The 13,756-nt window shown below is 32.3% G+C and overlaps 1 protein-coding gene and 1 pseudogene across 2 annotated transcripts; both read right to left on the bottom strand.

The window, feature by feature from the left end:
- Positions 1 to 6,672: 6,672 nt before the first annotated feature.
- LOC146946774 (outer plastidial membrane protein porin-like) lies at positions 6,673 to 9,104 on the bottom strand. Its single transcript, XM_085744667.1, has 4 exons — positions 8,972 to 9,104; positions 8,044 to 8,154; positions 7,485 to 7,571; positions 6,673 to 6,862 (listed from the first exon to the last, which is right to left on the bottom strand). Exons 1-4 carry the CDS (start codon positions 8,984 to 8,986, stop codon positions 6,830 to 6,832), a joined length of 246 nt encoding a protein of 81 aa, XP_085600793.1. The 5' UTR covers positions 8,987 to 9,104; the 3' UTR covers positions 6,673 to 6,829.
- Positions 8,735 to 11,305, bottom strand: LOC146946773 (uncharacterized protein At5g49945 pseudogene; annotated as a pseudogene). The gene has a single exon (XR_015026808.1). The product of XR_015026808.1 is annotated as an uncharacterized protein At5g49945 pseudogene (transcript).
- Between the last annotated feature and the right edge of the window lie 2,451 nt (positions 11,306 to 13,756).

Below are 13,756 nucleotides of genomic sequence, written 5' to 3'. Positions count from 1 at the left end.
GTGTGTGTCTTAGGTTCTCTGATACGTAACAGGATGGGATAATGTCTTTACTTTCTGTTCCTTACGTATTACTTTATGAATCTTTCAAGAATTGATGTTGAACTAAGTTTTATGAGATTTTATATTGAGGCCCTTGTGCCAAAGATTATTTAAGTTGACAAACTATTCCGCTGCGAGGTTTTAAATATTATGTTGTTGACGTTTTGAAGGATAAATTATTATTTATTCCATTTATGATTTTTAAGAAATGTGACATTCCGTTTACGACGAATTACTCTGATTTTATTAAGAAATTTTTATGTTGGGAAAACGGGGTGTTACAATTGGTATCAGAGCAGGTCGGTCCGTCCGGCCAAGTAGATGAGTCGTTGTGTCGTGTTACGGTAGAATACTGTCGTTGTGTTTTCTATTTAATGGTTATGTTTTATTAAGTGATCATGTTTGACTGACTAACCTTAATGTGGTTTTTGTGTAATGTTTGAAGTTGCTATTTTGTTTAAGATATTTAAGTAATAATTAAATTCATTTTCCTCTTGTGCTTTGAATTTCGAGGACGAAATTCTTTTAAGGGGGGTAGAGTTGTAACGCCGTTTTTAATTATTTAATTATTTTAATGAGTTTTAGAATATATTTATATGATTAGTGTGATTTATAAGATTTATGTGATTTATATGATTTTAGAGAAATTTATGAGACGTTGTGACTTATTTGATTGTTTAATAAAATAAGATTCGAAAATAAAATAAATATTAAGTTGTGGGGTTATTTTGTGTAGAAATATATTTGTTATTTGATGTAGAGATATATTTGTTATTTTGTGTAGAAATATATATGCTATTTAGTGTAGAAATATATTTGTTATTTTGTGTGGAAATATATATCTTATCTGGTGTAGAAATATATTTGTTATTCAGTGAAGAGGTATATTTGTTATTTGGTGTTAAAATATTATATACATATATATTTTGATGAAATATGCTATTATGTGTTATTTGGTGTATTAATATTATTAAGTGGAAGAGATATATATTTAATTTAGAAATAAATAAGATTATGAGGAAAAGAGTAATTTTGAGGTGTAAGAGAAATGAGAAGAGGGGTTATAAATAAGAGAAGTTAGGTTTAGAACGACATAGAACGTACGATCAGTTTTTGGAGAAAACAAGGTTTAGAGATAACAGAAGAGAAGAGAAGAGAAGACAAAGAGAAGAGAGAAGAGGCTGCATTGATATTTCTAAGGTAAGGGTGAGACTAGCATTCATTTTTATTATGTGTATGATTCTAACGACTAGATTTAACGAGTTGTAGGAAGAGTTTTTGAGAGATCGAGAATTAGGGTTTAAGTGAAGAATTGAGAATTAATGGTTGTTGTTGTTTGCTTTTGATGATTAGAGAAATTCGGTTTCACTCAAAATTGATGAAATATAATGTTGTTGTTGATGAATTCATGGCTGCTTGTTGCTGTTATTGTTATGATATGTTTTTATTAATGATTGATGCAATGGGTAATCATAATCATAGAACTTGAAGTGAATTTTTGTTGTTCTTGAAGGTTTTCATGAAAAATGGGTCAAATGGTGATTTTTGTTGAAAGGGTATTTTAGTTCAAGTTTTATATGGATTTGGGTGTCTTTTCATGTTTAGAAACGTTTAAACAAACTTTGGGACCAAATTTGGGCTCAGGGGATTCAAAATTGGGATTTTGGGATGAAAAGTGGAGTTTTCCCGAGAGCTATCTCTGACAGCATTTTCTGTTTTATGTTTTTGCATCTTTTTCACACGTTTCAGTTTTGAATTGACTTTAGGTGTAAACACGAAAGTTGTAGGTATGGATGTTAGCTTTCTAATGTAGTTGGTTTGACTTCAAAGGATTTATAGAACTTGAGTTATGGTCAATCTACTGCACGTAGGTCACAGTGAATTTTTATGGACTTCTGCACAACTTTTTCGAATTTAAAATGAAAACTGGTATTGATCGGTACAGAATTGGCCTTTGGTTTAACCATGAAAGTTTTAGATAATTTTGTTAGCTTTTCAGTGGCTTTTTGTTTTACGTGAATATGAGTTTTAGTTTTTGAGTTATGATGAAAATACTCCAAGGAGGTCTTAGCGAAATTGTACGGTGACATCATTCTCTGTTTCATGTTTTTGCGTTTTGTTCATATGTTTCTGTTTTGAATTGATATTTGTTGTAAACATTAAAGTTGTTGATAATTGTGATATTTTTCCAGTAGCCTTGGTTTGACATGAAAATATGTTGTGCATGATTGTTTATGTTCTTACAAAGATGCATGATGTATTGTTGACACATGAATACGATGATATATGATGAATTAATTGTGTGCTGTCATGTTGCTATTAATATTATCAATGTGATACTATTATATGAGTATTAATGTGAGTTATATATGATGTTTTAAAATGCTAAGATGTTAAGATGTTAAGACGTTAAGATGATATGAAGTTGTTAAGTCGTCGAGTCGTTATGAAGTCGTCAAGTTGTTAAGATGTCATAGATGTTCATGAAGTTTCTAAGACGTAAGATGTTGAGTCCATGCATACTCATTTATAGATGAGGGCTCATGCCCTGGAGCTTTTGCTCAACCCACGACGATGAGGGCTTATGCCCTAGGAGCTTTTGCTCAACCCACGACGATGAGGGCTTATGCCCTAGGAGTATATTTATGCTCAACAAAGATGAGGGCTTATGCCCTAGAATGGTACCACATGCATTTGCATTTCATGATGATTCGAGATGGTTTAAGACGTTAAGAGTTGCATAGTCGAGTTTAGATGCATTGTCGAGTGAAGATGTTAAGTTGTGATGTTTTAACGAAGTGACTATAGATGAATGATTATGAAGTTGTTTATGATGAATGGTTATGAAGTTGTTTATGATGATTGATTATGAAGTGGTTTTTGATGATGATGTTATGTTGATGCTGTATGATTTATGATATGATGCTATATGATTTATTATATGATGTCTATGTCTATTAGATGATGATATGTGATGATGTTATGATTATTAATTGATGATATGTGACGATGTTATGTTTATTATTTGATGATATGTGGTGATTGTTTGCGATTAGTATTTGATGATATGTGATGATGCTTTTATGAATATATTTATGATGATCTATGATGACGTTTATGTTTGTACTTATGATGTTATAAGATGATGTCTTATGATTATATTTATGAAGATATATGATGATGTTTATGATTGTATTTTTGATGATGTATGATGAAGTTTATGACTAATGTAGGAAGATTAATGATGCTAGTTAATGAAGTTTAAGATGTTAGATATAATTGTTGAATTATATGCCTAATATTATTGTTTTGTGAAATCTCACCCCTTCTGCTTGAAAATGTTGCTCTTCGTATGGGCAACTTGCAGGTAACCAAGATTAGTTGGGGTCGTGAGTGGACTCCTCACATGTGTGTGTGTCTTAGGTGCTCTGATACGTAACAGGATGGGGTAATGTCTTTACTTTCTGTTCCTTACGTATTACTTTATGAATCATTCAAGAATCGATGTTGAACTAAGTTTTATGAGATTTTATATTCAGGCCCTTGTGCCAAAGATTATTTAAGTTGTCAAACTATTCCGCTGCGAAGTTTTAAATATTATGTTGTTGAACGTTTTGAAGGATAAATTATTATTTATTCCATTTATGATTTTTAAGAAATGTGACATTCCATTTACGACGAATTACTCTGATTTTATTAAGAAATTTTTATGTTGGGAAAACGGGGTGTTACAATTGGTATCAGAGCAGGTCGGTCCGTCCGGCCAAGTAGATGAGTCGTTGTGTCGTGTGACGGTAGAATACTGTCGTTGTGTTTTCTATTTAATGGTTATGTTTTATTAAGTGATCATGTTTGACTGACTAACCTTAATGTGGTTTTTGTGTAATGTTTGAAGTTACTATTTTGTTTAAGATATTTAAGTTATAATTAAATTCATTTTCCTCTTGTGCTTTGAATTTCGAGGACGAAATTCTTTTAAGGGGGGTAGAGTTGTAACGCCCGTTTTGATTATTTAATTATTTTAATGAGTTTTAGAATATATTTATATGATTAGTGTGATTTATAAGATTTATGTGATTTATATGATTTTAGAGAAATTTATGAGACGTTGTGACTTATTTGATTGTTTAATAAAATAAGATTTGAAAATATAATAAATATTAAGTTGTGGGGTTATTTTGTGTAGAAATATATTTGTTATTTGATGTAGAGATATATTTGTTATTTTGTGTAGAAATATATATGTTATTTAGTGTAGAAATATATTTGTTATTTTGTGTGGAAATATATATGTTATCTGGTGTAGAAATATATTTGTTATTCAGTGAAGAGGTATATTTGTTATTTGGTGTTAAAATATTATATACATATATATTTTGATGAAATATGCTATTATGTGTTATTTGGTGTATTAAAATTATTAAGTGGGAGAGATATATATTTAATTTAGAAATAAATAAGATTATGAGGAAAAGAGTAATTTTGAGGTGTAAGAGAAATTATATGAGGGGTTATAAATAAGAGAAGTTAGGTTTAGAAAGACATAGAACGTACGATCAGTTTTTGGAGAAAACAAGGTTTAGAGATAACAGAAGAGAAGAGAAGAGAAGACAAAGAGAAGAGAGAAGAGGCTGCATTGATAATTCTAAGGTAAGGGTGAGACTAGCATTCATTTTTATTATGTGTATGATTCTAACGATTAGATTTAACTAGTTGTAGGAAGAGTTTTTGAGAGATTGAGAATTAGGGTTTAAGTGAAGAATTGAGAATTAATGGTTGTTGTTGTTTGCTTTTGATGATTAGAGAAATTAGGTTTCACTCAAAATTGATGAAATATAATGTTGTTGTTGATGAATTCATGGCTGCTTGTTGCTGTTATTGTTATGATATGTTTTTATTAATGATTGATGCAATGGGTAATCATAATCATAGAACTTGAGGTGAATTTATATTGTTCTTGAAGGTTTTCATGAAAAATGGGTCAAATAGTGATTTTTGTTGAAAGGGTGTTTTAGTTCAAGTTTTATATGGATTTGGGTGTCTTTTCATGCTTAGAAACGTTTAAACAAACTTTGGGACCAAATTTGGGCTTAGGGGATTCAAAATTGGGATTTTGGGATGAAAAGTGGAGTTTTCCCGAGAGCTATCTCTGACAGCATTCTCTGTTTTATGTTTTTGCATCGTTTTCACACGTTTCAGTTTTGAATTGGCTTTAGGTGTAAACACAAAAGTTGTAGGTATGGATGTTAGCTTTCTAATGCCGTTGATTTGACTTCAAAAGGATTTATAAAACTTGAGTTATGGTCAAATTATTGCACGTAGGTCACAGTGAATTTTTATGGACTTCTGCACAACTTTTTTAAAAATGAAAACTGGTATTGATCGGTACAGAATTGGCCTTTGGTGTAAACATGAAAGTTTAGATAATTTTATTAGCTTTCCAGTGACTTTTTGTTTGACGTGCATATGACTTTTAATTTTTGAGTTATGATGAAAATACTCCAAGGAGGTCTTAGCGAAATTGTACGGTGACAGCATTCTCTGTTTCATTGTTCATATGTTTCTGTTTTGAATTGATCTTTGTTGTAAACATTAAAGTTGTTGATAATTGTGATATCTTTCCAGTAGCCTTGGTTTGACATGAAAATATGTTGTGCATGATTATTTATGTTCTTACAAAGATGCATGATGTATTGTTGATACGTGAATACGATGATATATGATGAATTAATTGTGTGCTGTCATGTTGCTGTTAATATTATCAATGTGATACTGTTATATGAGTATTAATGTGAATTATATATGATGTTTTAAGATGCTAAGATGTTAAGATGTTAAGACGTTAAGATGATATGAAGTTGTTAAGTCGTCGAGTCGTTATCAAGTCGTCAAGTTGTTAAGATGTCATAGATGTTCATGAAGTTTCTAAGATGTAAGATGTTGAGTCCATGCATACTCATTTATAGATGAGGGCTCATGCCCTGGAGCTTTTGCTCAACCCACGACGATGAGGGCTTATGCCCTAGGAGCTTTTGCTCAACCCACGACGATGAGGGCTTATGCCCTAGGAGTATATTTATGCTCAACGACGATGAGGGCTTATGCCCTAGAATGGTACCACATGCATTTGCATTTCATGATGATTCGAGATGGTTTAAGACGTTAAGAGTTGCATAGTCGAGTTTAGATGCATTGTCGAGTGAAGATGTTAAGTCACTACAAGAAAAACTGCATTTTGAGACCTTTAAAATGGCAGATTGCGACTGTTAGAAGGGTCGCAGATGTACAATTGCGACCCTTCCCCAACAGTCACGGATGTTGGGGTCGCAAGTGTCTTTTGCGACCCTTCATAGAACAGCCGCACCAACTGCCGCAAAAGGCACTGCGACAGTTGCTAAGGGTCGCAAATGAGGAGATTCAAATGGATTTCAAGGGACTTACGACAGTTGGGGAAGGGTCGCAAATGCATAAAATTTATTTATAAAAAAAATATTGCGACAGTTTGCAAGGGTCGTAGATGTTGAGTTAATTTAAAAAAAAATCAGTTTTTTCCTGAATTTTTAAAAGAACTATTTACTAATAAAAAATATATAAAACTAAAATAATTCATAATAAAAAATATGAACAAATTCATAAACTAAAATATGAATTTTACATTCATATAAAATACAAACAAGTGATACAATAAGGTTTCTTGAGTTCCTAACATGAAAATTTAATCAATTATGTAGATGATATTTGGTGAGGAAGTTGTTTTGATCAACTAGAGATGAATAGACTCCAAAGAATGCTATGCTCTGTTTGGTGATTCTAAGTCTTCCACCTAAAAATAAGTCAAAGATTATATAAGATTTATGATCAGGCCAAATCAAGGATGAATTGTGCAAGTGCAGAGTTGGCATCTGACACATTTATGCATATAATGCACATTTATACATAAGCATATAATGAGCATTTATGTTATAAACACTTGCTTAGTCAAACAGGGCCCAAAGCTAACAACATCAAAATTCAATAAGATCATACTTTCATGTAAAAATCAATTATATTTTGTATAAGTTCTGTGAGATCATAAAATGAGACCTCTGCACTCTGTCAATAAACAAATTGAAATTGCAAACATTACTAAAAAGAAGAATCCAGAAAATTTCTTATTCTTTGCACGCGGCAACATCAAACACATGTAGACTTCAAAAAAAAATCACGAAATTGTGAGCAATATAACAAATCAACTACCTGTATGTTTACTTGATCAAAAAAAAAAAACTACTTGTATGTTTTCTCTAACACTCATTATACTTCTCATATTATTTTTTTGCCATGTTCATTGTGTATAACTATACTAACTTACAATCTAACTAATAACTTGGTGTATTATAAGTATTTGTAAAGAGGTCAAAATTTCTTCTTCCTAACAAGCGGCAACAACAAAAAATATAGCTTACCTTCCCAGATGCTGGATCAGGAACTTTGCAGCTTATGATAGCCTTCACACCAGGAGCAGGTTCGGTGACAGTGATAGTTGTGAAAAGCTGGAATTTACAAGCATTTATCACATTTTAGTGAAAAGATAATATAGGAATATGGAAGTCATAAATAAGTCAGAATGACTTGAGATAAAATTAAATTTAACTGCCAAAAGTACAAGAACTTCGGTCTGGTTTTGCATGTAAAGGAAAAACCGGTTGAAACAAAAGAAACAAGATGTTTGCAATTAAGTAGTACTTTCATTAAACCTTGCATATGTAGGATGATATGATATATATACATATATGTGTGTCTGTGTGTGGCTTAACTAAAAAAGCAGACGATGAAAACATGATCTCAATAAAACAATTCAATGTCAAAGGTAATAATTTTACATGCAATCATAAAAAATGATTAAACCAAAAGACACCTTCCAAAGGTGGTAAGATAAAAATCAATTACAAATACAATAATTAGTTTGACAATTCTGTCAAGGCATGCAAATCATAAACATCAAAACAATAATGCGAAACTCACATTTGACTTTGTGTCTACTTTGATATCAGTAGTGTAGTTTTTGTTCTTCAACTGGGTATTCACATCGCCCACAAACAGCTCACCTTTCTTTGTACCTGATGATGTGATAGCCTATAGCACAATACACAAAGTGAGTATAAAACAAATTATTTATTTCTAAACAGAGTTTTTAAATCATGCAATGCAACTGATACATTACATTACATAAACTTATCCATTACGTAAACTTCAAGCTAAGCATCCGCATTGCAAAGTATGGGATACAGGGGTTAGGAACATAAGACAGAGCAATTTTGTACTTGTGCAATTTTGTACTGCAAGGCAAGCTATATTTGATCAAAATTTAATAGCAGAGCTGCCTATGTACAGAGTACACAAGCACCAGCTCACTCTAAAACAGAGCATCTGGGATCCGTTGCAGGGCCGGCCAAATAATCTTCAAAAGTAAATAAGGCCTAAAGCAAATTTTGATATTTGAAACCTTTTTGTTTAAAAAAATTTAATGAAAAATAAATTTTTGTTTGTAGGCCTAAAGCGAGGACTTTAGTGACCTTATCCTAGGGCCGGCCCTGATCCGTTGAACTACACTCTACTTTGTTGCCACTGTTCTCACTCTAGGTACTATTAGAAATAGAATGCACAGACTTGATAGTAGAAATAGTATACACAAACGAGACCTTGCATACATTAATAGCATACACAAACCAGACTTCGCAGTAATAGCATACACAAACCAGACTTTGCATTTACATTAAAAACTTATAAATAATCAAGAAAATCTACTTGTAAAATCCAAAAATGGTTAAAACATAAATCAAGTTTAGTTTATACTTAGGTTACAAAATAAATGACGTAAACTGAATTGCAGCCAGTATCTCATTTCCATCATGCAACTAAAAAAAACATTTAGGGAAAAGGTAGCACATACAAAACTACAATCCATTTTTTGGCGGAGAGTTCCTTTGGGTCAATGACATCAACAGCCCATCCAATAGAATCATTGGCCTACAAAGTTTCAAACAATTCTTCCCTCTTCTCTTCTTTCAGTGTCTTAGAATCTGTTCCAACAAATATGCAAATGTGACACTGAGTCTAAAATGCCTATACATAAGCTGTACATTTCTGAGTATGTGTATGACACTACTATCATTAATTCATTATGGAGGAACTCATACGCTATGTACCATTGACACAGACACGACAGTGACACATAGACAACAACAACATCAAAAGCCTTATCCCACTAAGTGGAATCAGCTACAACGATAATAATGAAAATCGAAAATTAAAGTAGAGAATAGATACCTGAGCATGAGTGAAGCCACTGAGAGCAAAAGTGCAGAACTAACCATTGTAGACACTGATCTCATCCAAATGACCTATAAAATCGAAATCCACAAGCCTGAAGGAGTACTCCAATGCTGCTAGCAGTAACTCCTTTCCCAATTCCACTAACAACTCCACTTGTCTCCAAAAGGTACTTAATTTTCTCCTTAATTTACACCAAACAAGTCCTCTTCAGCTGCTTATCCTATGCAAAATGCACAAAACAATATATCATTATCATTAAGAAGAAACAACACAAGACTAAAACACAGAGATTTAGTGTCATCTCATCACCTCATTCCTTTTAGATTAACTTATTTGAACTTATCTAATAGTATAAGCACTTGAGACTGTTTACGAGAACTTATAGAAACAGGTAATGACGTATCTATAAACTATTTTAAGCTTACTCCCATATACCCTACAATATAGCTTGGAGAGTGAGTTCACGTTCACAATTCACAAAAATAAGCAACCCCAAAACAAACAAACAAAATTGAATCCCTAAAGCCTAAACTTATGGTTGTAACCAACAACTGCTACAACATATCATGGAGAGAAAAACAACATATCAATATCCCATCTTATTCATTTATCACTTTTTTTATATTTTTCTTTTTGCAGCGATGCTAATAAAACATCAAAATTGAAATGAACCTGATTGCCAACTGTGGACTTCATACAATAAAATGCGAGAGAGAGAGAGAGTTAAACTTTCGCGAAAGGCACTCAGAATAAATTGCATGCTAATTCGGAACCACCATCCAGGTCATCAGAAACCCACTTCCTTGAAGTAGGAGGAGTCATAAGAGTAGCAAACCTCTGCAAATCCCTATAATCCTTATGCATAGCTTTAGCAGCTTTCTTTCTAGCCATAGCAAAAACAACATGATCCATAGCATCATCATTCATATAAACCTCAAAAGTAATCTCATCTTTTGAAGGAACCACCATATTATAAATCCTAGCAATAAGATCATGTCTACTCTTCAACTCCATAGTTGCCAACAACCCTTGACAGTATCTTCTTCCACTAGCATAAAACTTAAACGTTGTTTGGCCTTCTTTCAACAACAAAGGAGTATCATCCCCGCCATCGCCGATCCCTAAAAGACTGAAATTTTTCTCAAAAATTGAATCTTTAGCAGCAAATTGTGAAGCCCATGAAAGTGATATGTTCTCGTTTTCCTTTTTACCAGTGAAGTAATTGAGAGCGGACATGATAAGAAAACTACCGCAAAGGATCTCAACGGTGAAGGAACGTGGTTGAGGCTTGACGTTTTGATTATCAGAAGCGGTGGTGTTGGTGTTATCGGTGGATTTGGGATCAGTGGTTGGAACTTGGAAATCAGGGTGTGGTTGAGTGGGAAATCGAAGTTGGTGGTTGAAGGAGGAGTGGATTTGGGAAGATCGGAGGGTGGAGAAGGAGAAGGAGTAGGATTAGGGTTTGGATTGGGATTTGGATCGGTGGAGAGAAATTGAGAAGGAGGTGATCGGAGAGAATCTGGATCGATGGAAGGTTCTTCGAATTCACCGTCAACGTCTTCGGCTTCGAAACCTTCGAAATGAGAATCGGATTGAACAAAGGTTGAGAAGATGCATAGTGAAAGTGAAGCGAGGAAGAAGAAAAAGAAAAAGAGTTTTGGATTTGCCATTGGAATTGGAATTGGAGGCTTAGGGTTTGAAATTTGGGAGCAGGGGAATGTGAAATTTGGGAGCGGGGAGAGTGAAATTGGGAAAGCGGTAGTGAGTAGATTAGGTGAAAACGTGTGATATAACTCAAAAATCTGCGACAGTTCCTTAAGGGTCGCAGCAATTACTAAAAAATCTGCGGCAGTTGGGCTTAAGGGTCGCAGAAACTGTCGCAAAGGTGTAATCAGAGGCAGTTTTAAGGTAAGGGTCGCAATGTAAGTGTCGCAAAATACAAAATTTCTTGTAGTGAGTTGTGATGTTTTAACGAAGTGACTATAGATGAATGATTATGAAGTTGTTTATGATGAATGATTATGAAGTTGTTTATGATGAATGGTTATGAAGTTGTTTATGATGATTGATTATGAAGTGGTTTTTGATGATGATGTTATGTTGATGCTGTATGATTTATGATATGATGCTATATGATTTATTATATGATGTCTATGTTTATTAGATGATGATATGTGACGATGTTATGATTATTAATTGATGATATGTGACGATGTTATGTTTATTATTTGATGATATGTGGTGATTGTTTGCGATTAGTATTTGATGATATGTGATGATGCTTTTATGAATATATTTATGATGATCTATGATGACGTTTATGTTTGTACTTATGATGTTATAAGATGATGTCTTATGATTATATTTATGAAGATATATGATGATGTTTATGATTGTATTTTTGATGATGTATGATGAAGTTTATGACTAATGTAGGAAGATTAATGATGCTAGTTAATGAAGTTTAAGATGTTAGATATAATTGTTGAATTATATGCCTAATATTATTGTTTTGTGAAATCTCACCCCTTCTGCTTGAAAATGTTGCTCTTCGTATGGGTAACTTGCACGTAACCAAGATTAGTTGCGGTCGTGAGTGGACTCCTCACAAGTGTGTGTGTCTTAGGTGCTCTGATACGTAACAGGATGGGATAATGTCTTTACTTTCTGTTCCTTACGTATTACTTTATGAATCTTTCAAGAATTGATGTTGAACTAAGTTTTATGAGATTTTATATTGAGGCCCTTGTGCCAAAGATTATTTAAGTTGTCAAACTATTCCGCTGCGAAGTTTTAAATATTATGTTGTTGAACGTTTTGAAGGATAAATTATTATTTATTCCATTTATGATTTTTAAGAAATGTGACATTCCGTTTACGACGAATTACTTTGATTTTATTAAGAAATTTTTATGTTGGGAAAACGGGGTGTTACAATTGGTATCAGAGCAGGTCGGTCCGTCCGGCCAAGTAGATGAGTCGTTGTGTCGTGTGACGGTAGAATACTGTCGTTGTGTTTTCTATTTAATGGTTATGTTTTATTAAGTGATCATGTTTGACTGACTAACCTTAATGTGGTTTTTGTGTAATGTTTGAAGTTACTATTTTGTTTAAGATATTTAAGTTATAATTAAATTCATTTTCCTCTTGTGCTTTGAATTTCGAGGACGAAATTCTTTTAAGGGGGGTAGAGTTGTAACGCCCGTTTTGATTATTTAATTATTTTAATGAGTTTTAGAATATATTTATATGATTAGTGTGATTTATAAGATTTATGTGATTTATATGATTTTAGAGAAATTTATGAGACGTTGTGACTTATTTGATTGTTTAATAAAATAAGATTCGAAAATAAAATAAATATTAAGTTGTGGGGTTATTTTATGTAGAAATATATTTGTTATTTGATGTAGAGATATATTTTTTATTTTGTGTAGAAATATATATGTTATTTGGTGTAGAAATATATTTGTTATTTTGTGTAGAAATATATATGTTATTTAGTGTAGAAATATATTTGTTATTTTGTGTGGAAATATATATGTTATCTGGTGTAGAAATATATTTGTTATTCAGTGAAGAGGTATATTTGTTATTTGGTGTTAAAATATTATATACATATATATTTTGATGAAATATGCTATTATGTGTTATTTGGTGTATTACTATTATTAAGTGGGAGAGATATATAATTAATTTAGAAATAAATAAGATTATGAGGAAAAGAGTAATTCTAAGGTGTAAGAGAAATTAGATGAGGGGTTATAAATAAGAGAAGTTAGGTTTAGAAAGACATAGAACGTACGATCAGTTTTTGGAGAAAACAAGGTTTAGAGATAACAGAAGAGAAGAGAAGAGAAGACAAAGAGAAGAGAGAAGAGGCTGCATTGATAATTCTAAGGTAAGGGTGAGACTAGCATTCATTTTTATTATGTGTATGATTCTAACGATTAGATTTAACGAGTTGTAGGAAGAGTTTTTGAGAGATCGAGAATTAGGGTTTAAGTGAAGAATTGAGAAATAATGGTTGTTGTTGTTTTCTTTTGATGATTAGAGAAATTAGGTTTCACTCAAAATTGATGAAATATAATGTTGTTGTTGATGAATTCATGGTTGCTTATTGCTATTATTGTTATGATATGTTTTTATTAATGATTGATGCAATGGGTAATCATAGTCATAGAACTTGAAGTGAATTTTTGTTGTTCTTGAAGGTTTTCATGAAAAATGGGTCAAATGGTGATTTTTGTTGAAAGGGTGTTTTAGTTCAAGTTTTATATGGATTTGGGTGTCTTTTCATGTTTAGAAACGTTTAAACAAACTTTGGGACCAAATTTGGGCTCATGGGATTCAAAATTGGGATTTTGGGATGAAAAGTGGAGTTTTCCCGAGAGCTATCTTT

The sequence above is a fragment of the Medicago sativa genome, chromosome 2, assembly GCF_051527215.1.
Source record: "Medicago sativa cultivar Bolivia chromosome 2, Bolivia_mono, whole genome shotgun sequence".
NCBI lineage: Eukaryota > Viridiplantae > Streptophyta > Magnoliopsida > Fabales > Fabaceae > Medicago > Medicago sativa.
This window is presented reverse-complemented; position numbering and strand designations above follow the sequence as displayed.

What these genes read in the sequence shown, in the direction of transcription:
- LOC146946774 (XM_085744667.1), bottom strand. An exon ending in AAGTAGACACAAAGTCAAAT is followed by an intron (nt 7,572 to 8,043) that starts GTGAGTTTCGCA and finishes TGTAAATTCCAG; the next exon opens with CTTTTCACAACTATCACTGT. An exon ending in CTGATCCAGCATCTGGGAAG is followed by an intron (nt 6,863 to 7,484) that starts GTAAGCTATATT and finishes ACTTATTTTTAG; the next exon opens with GTGGAAGACTTAGAATCACC.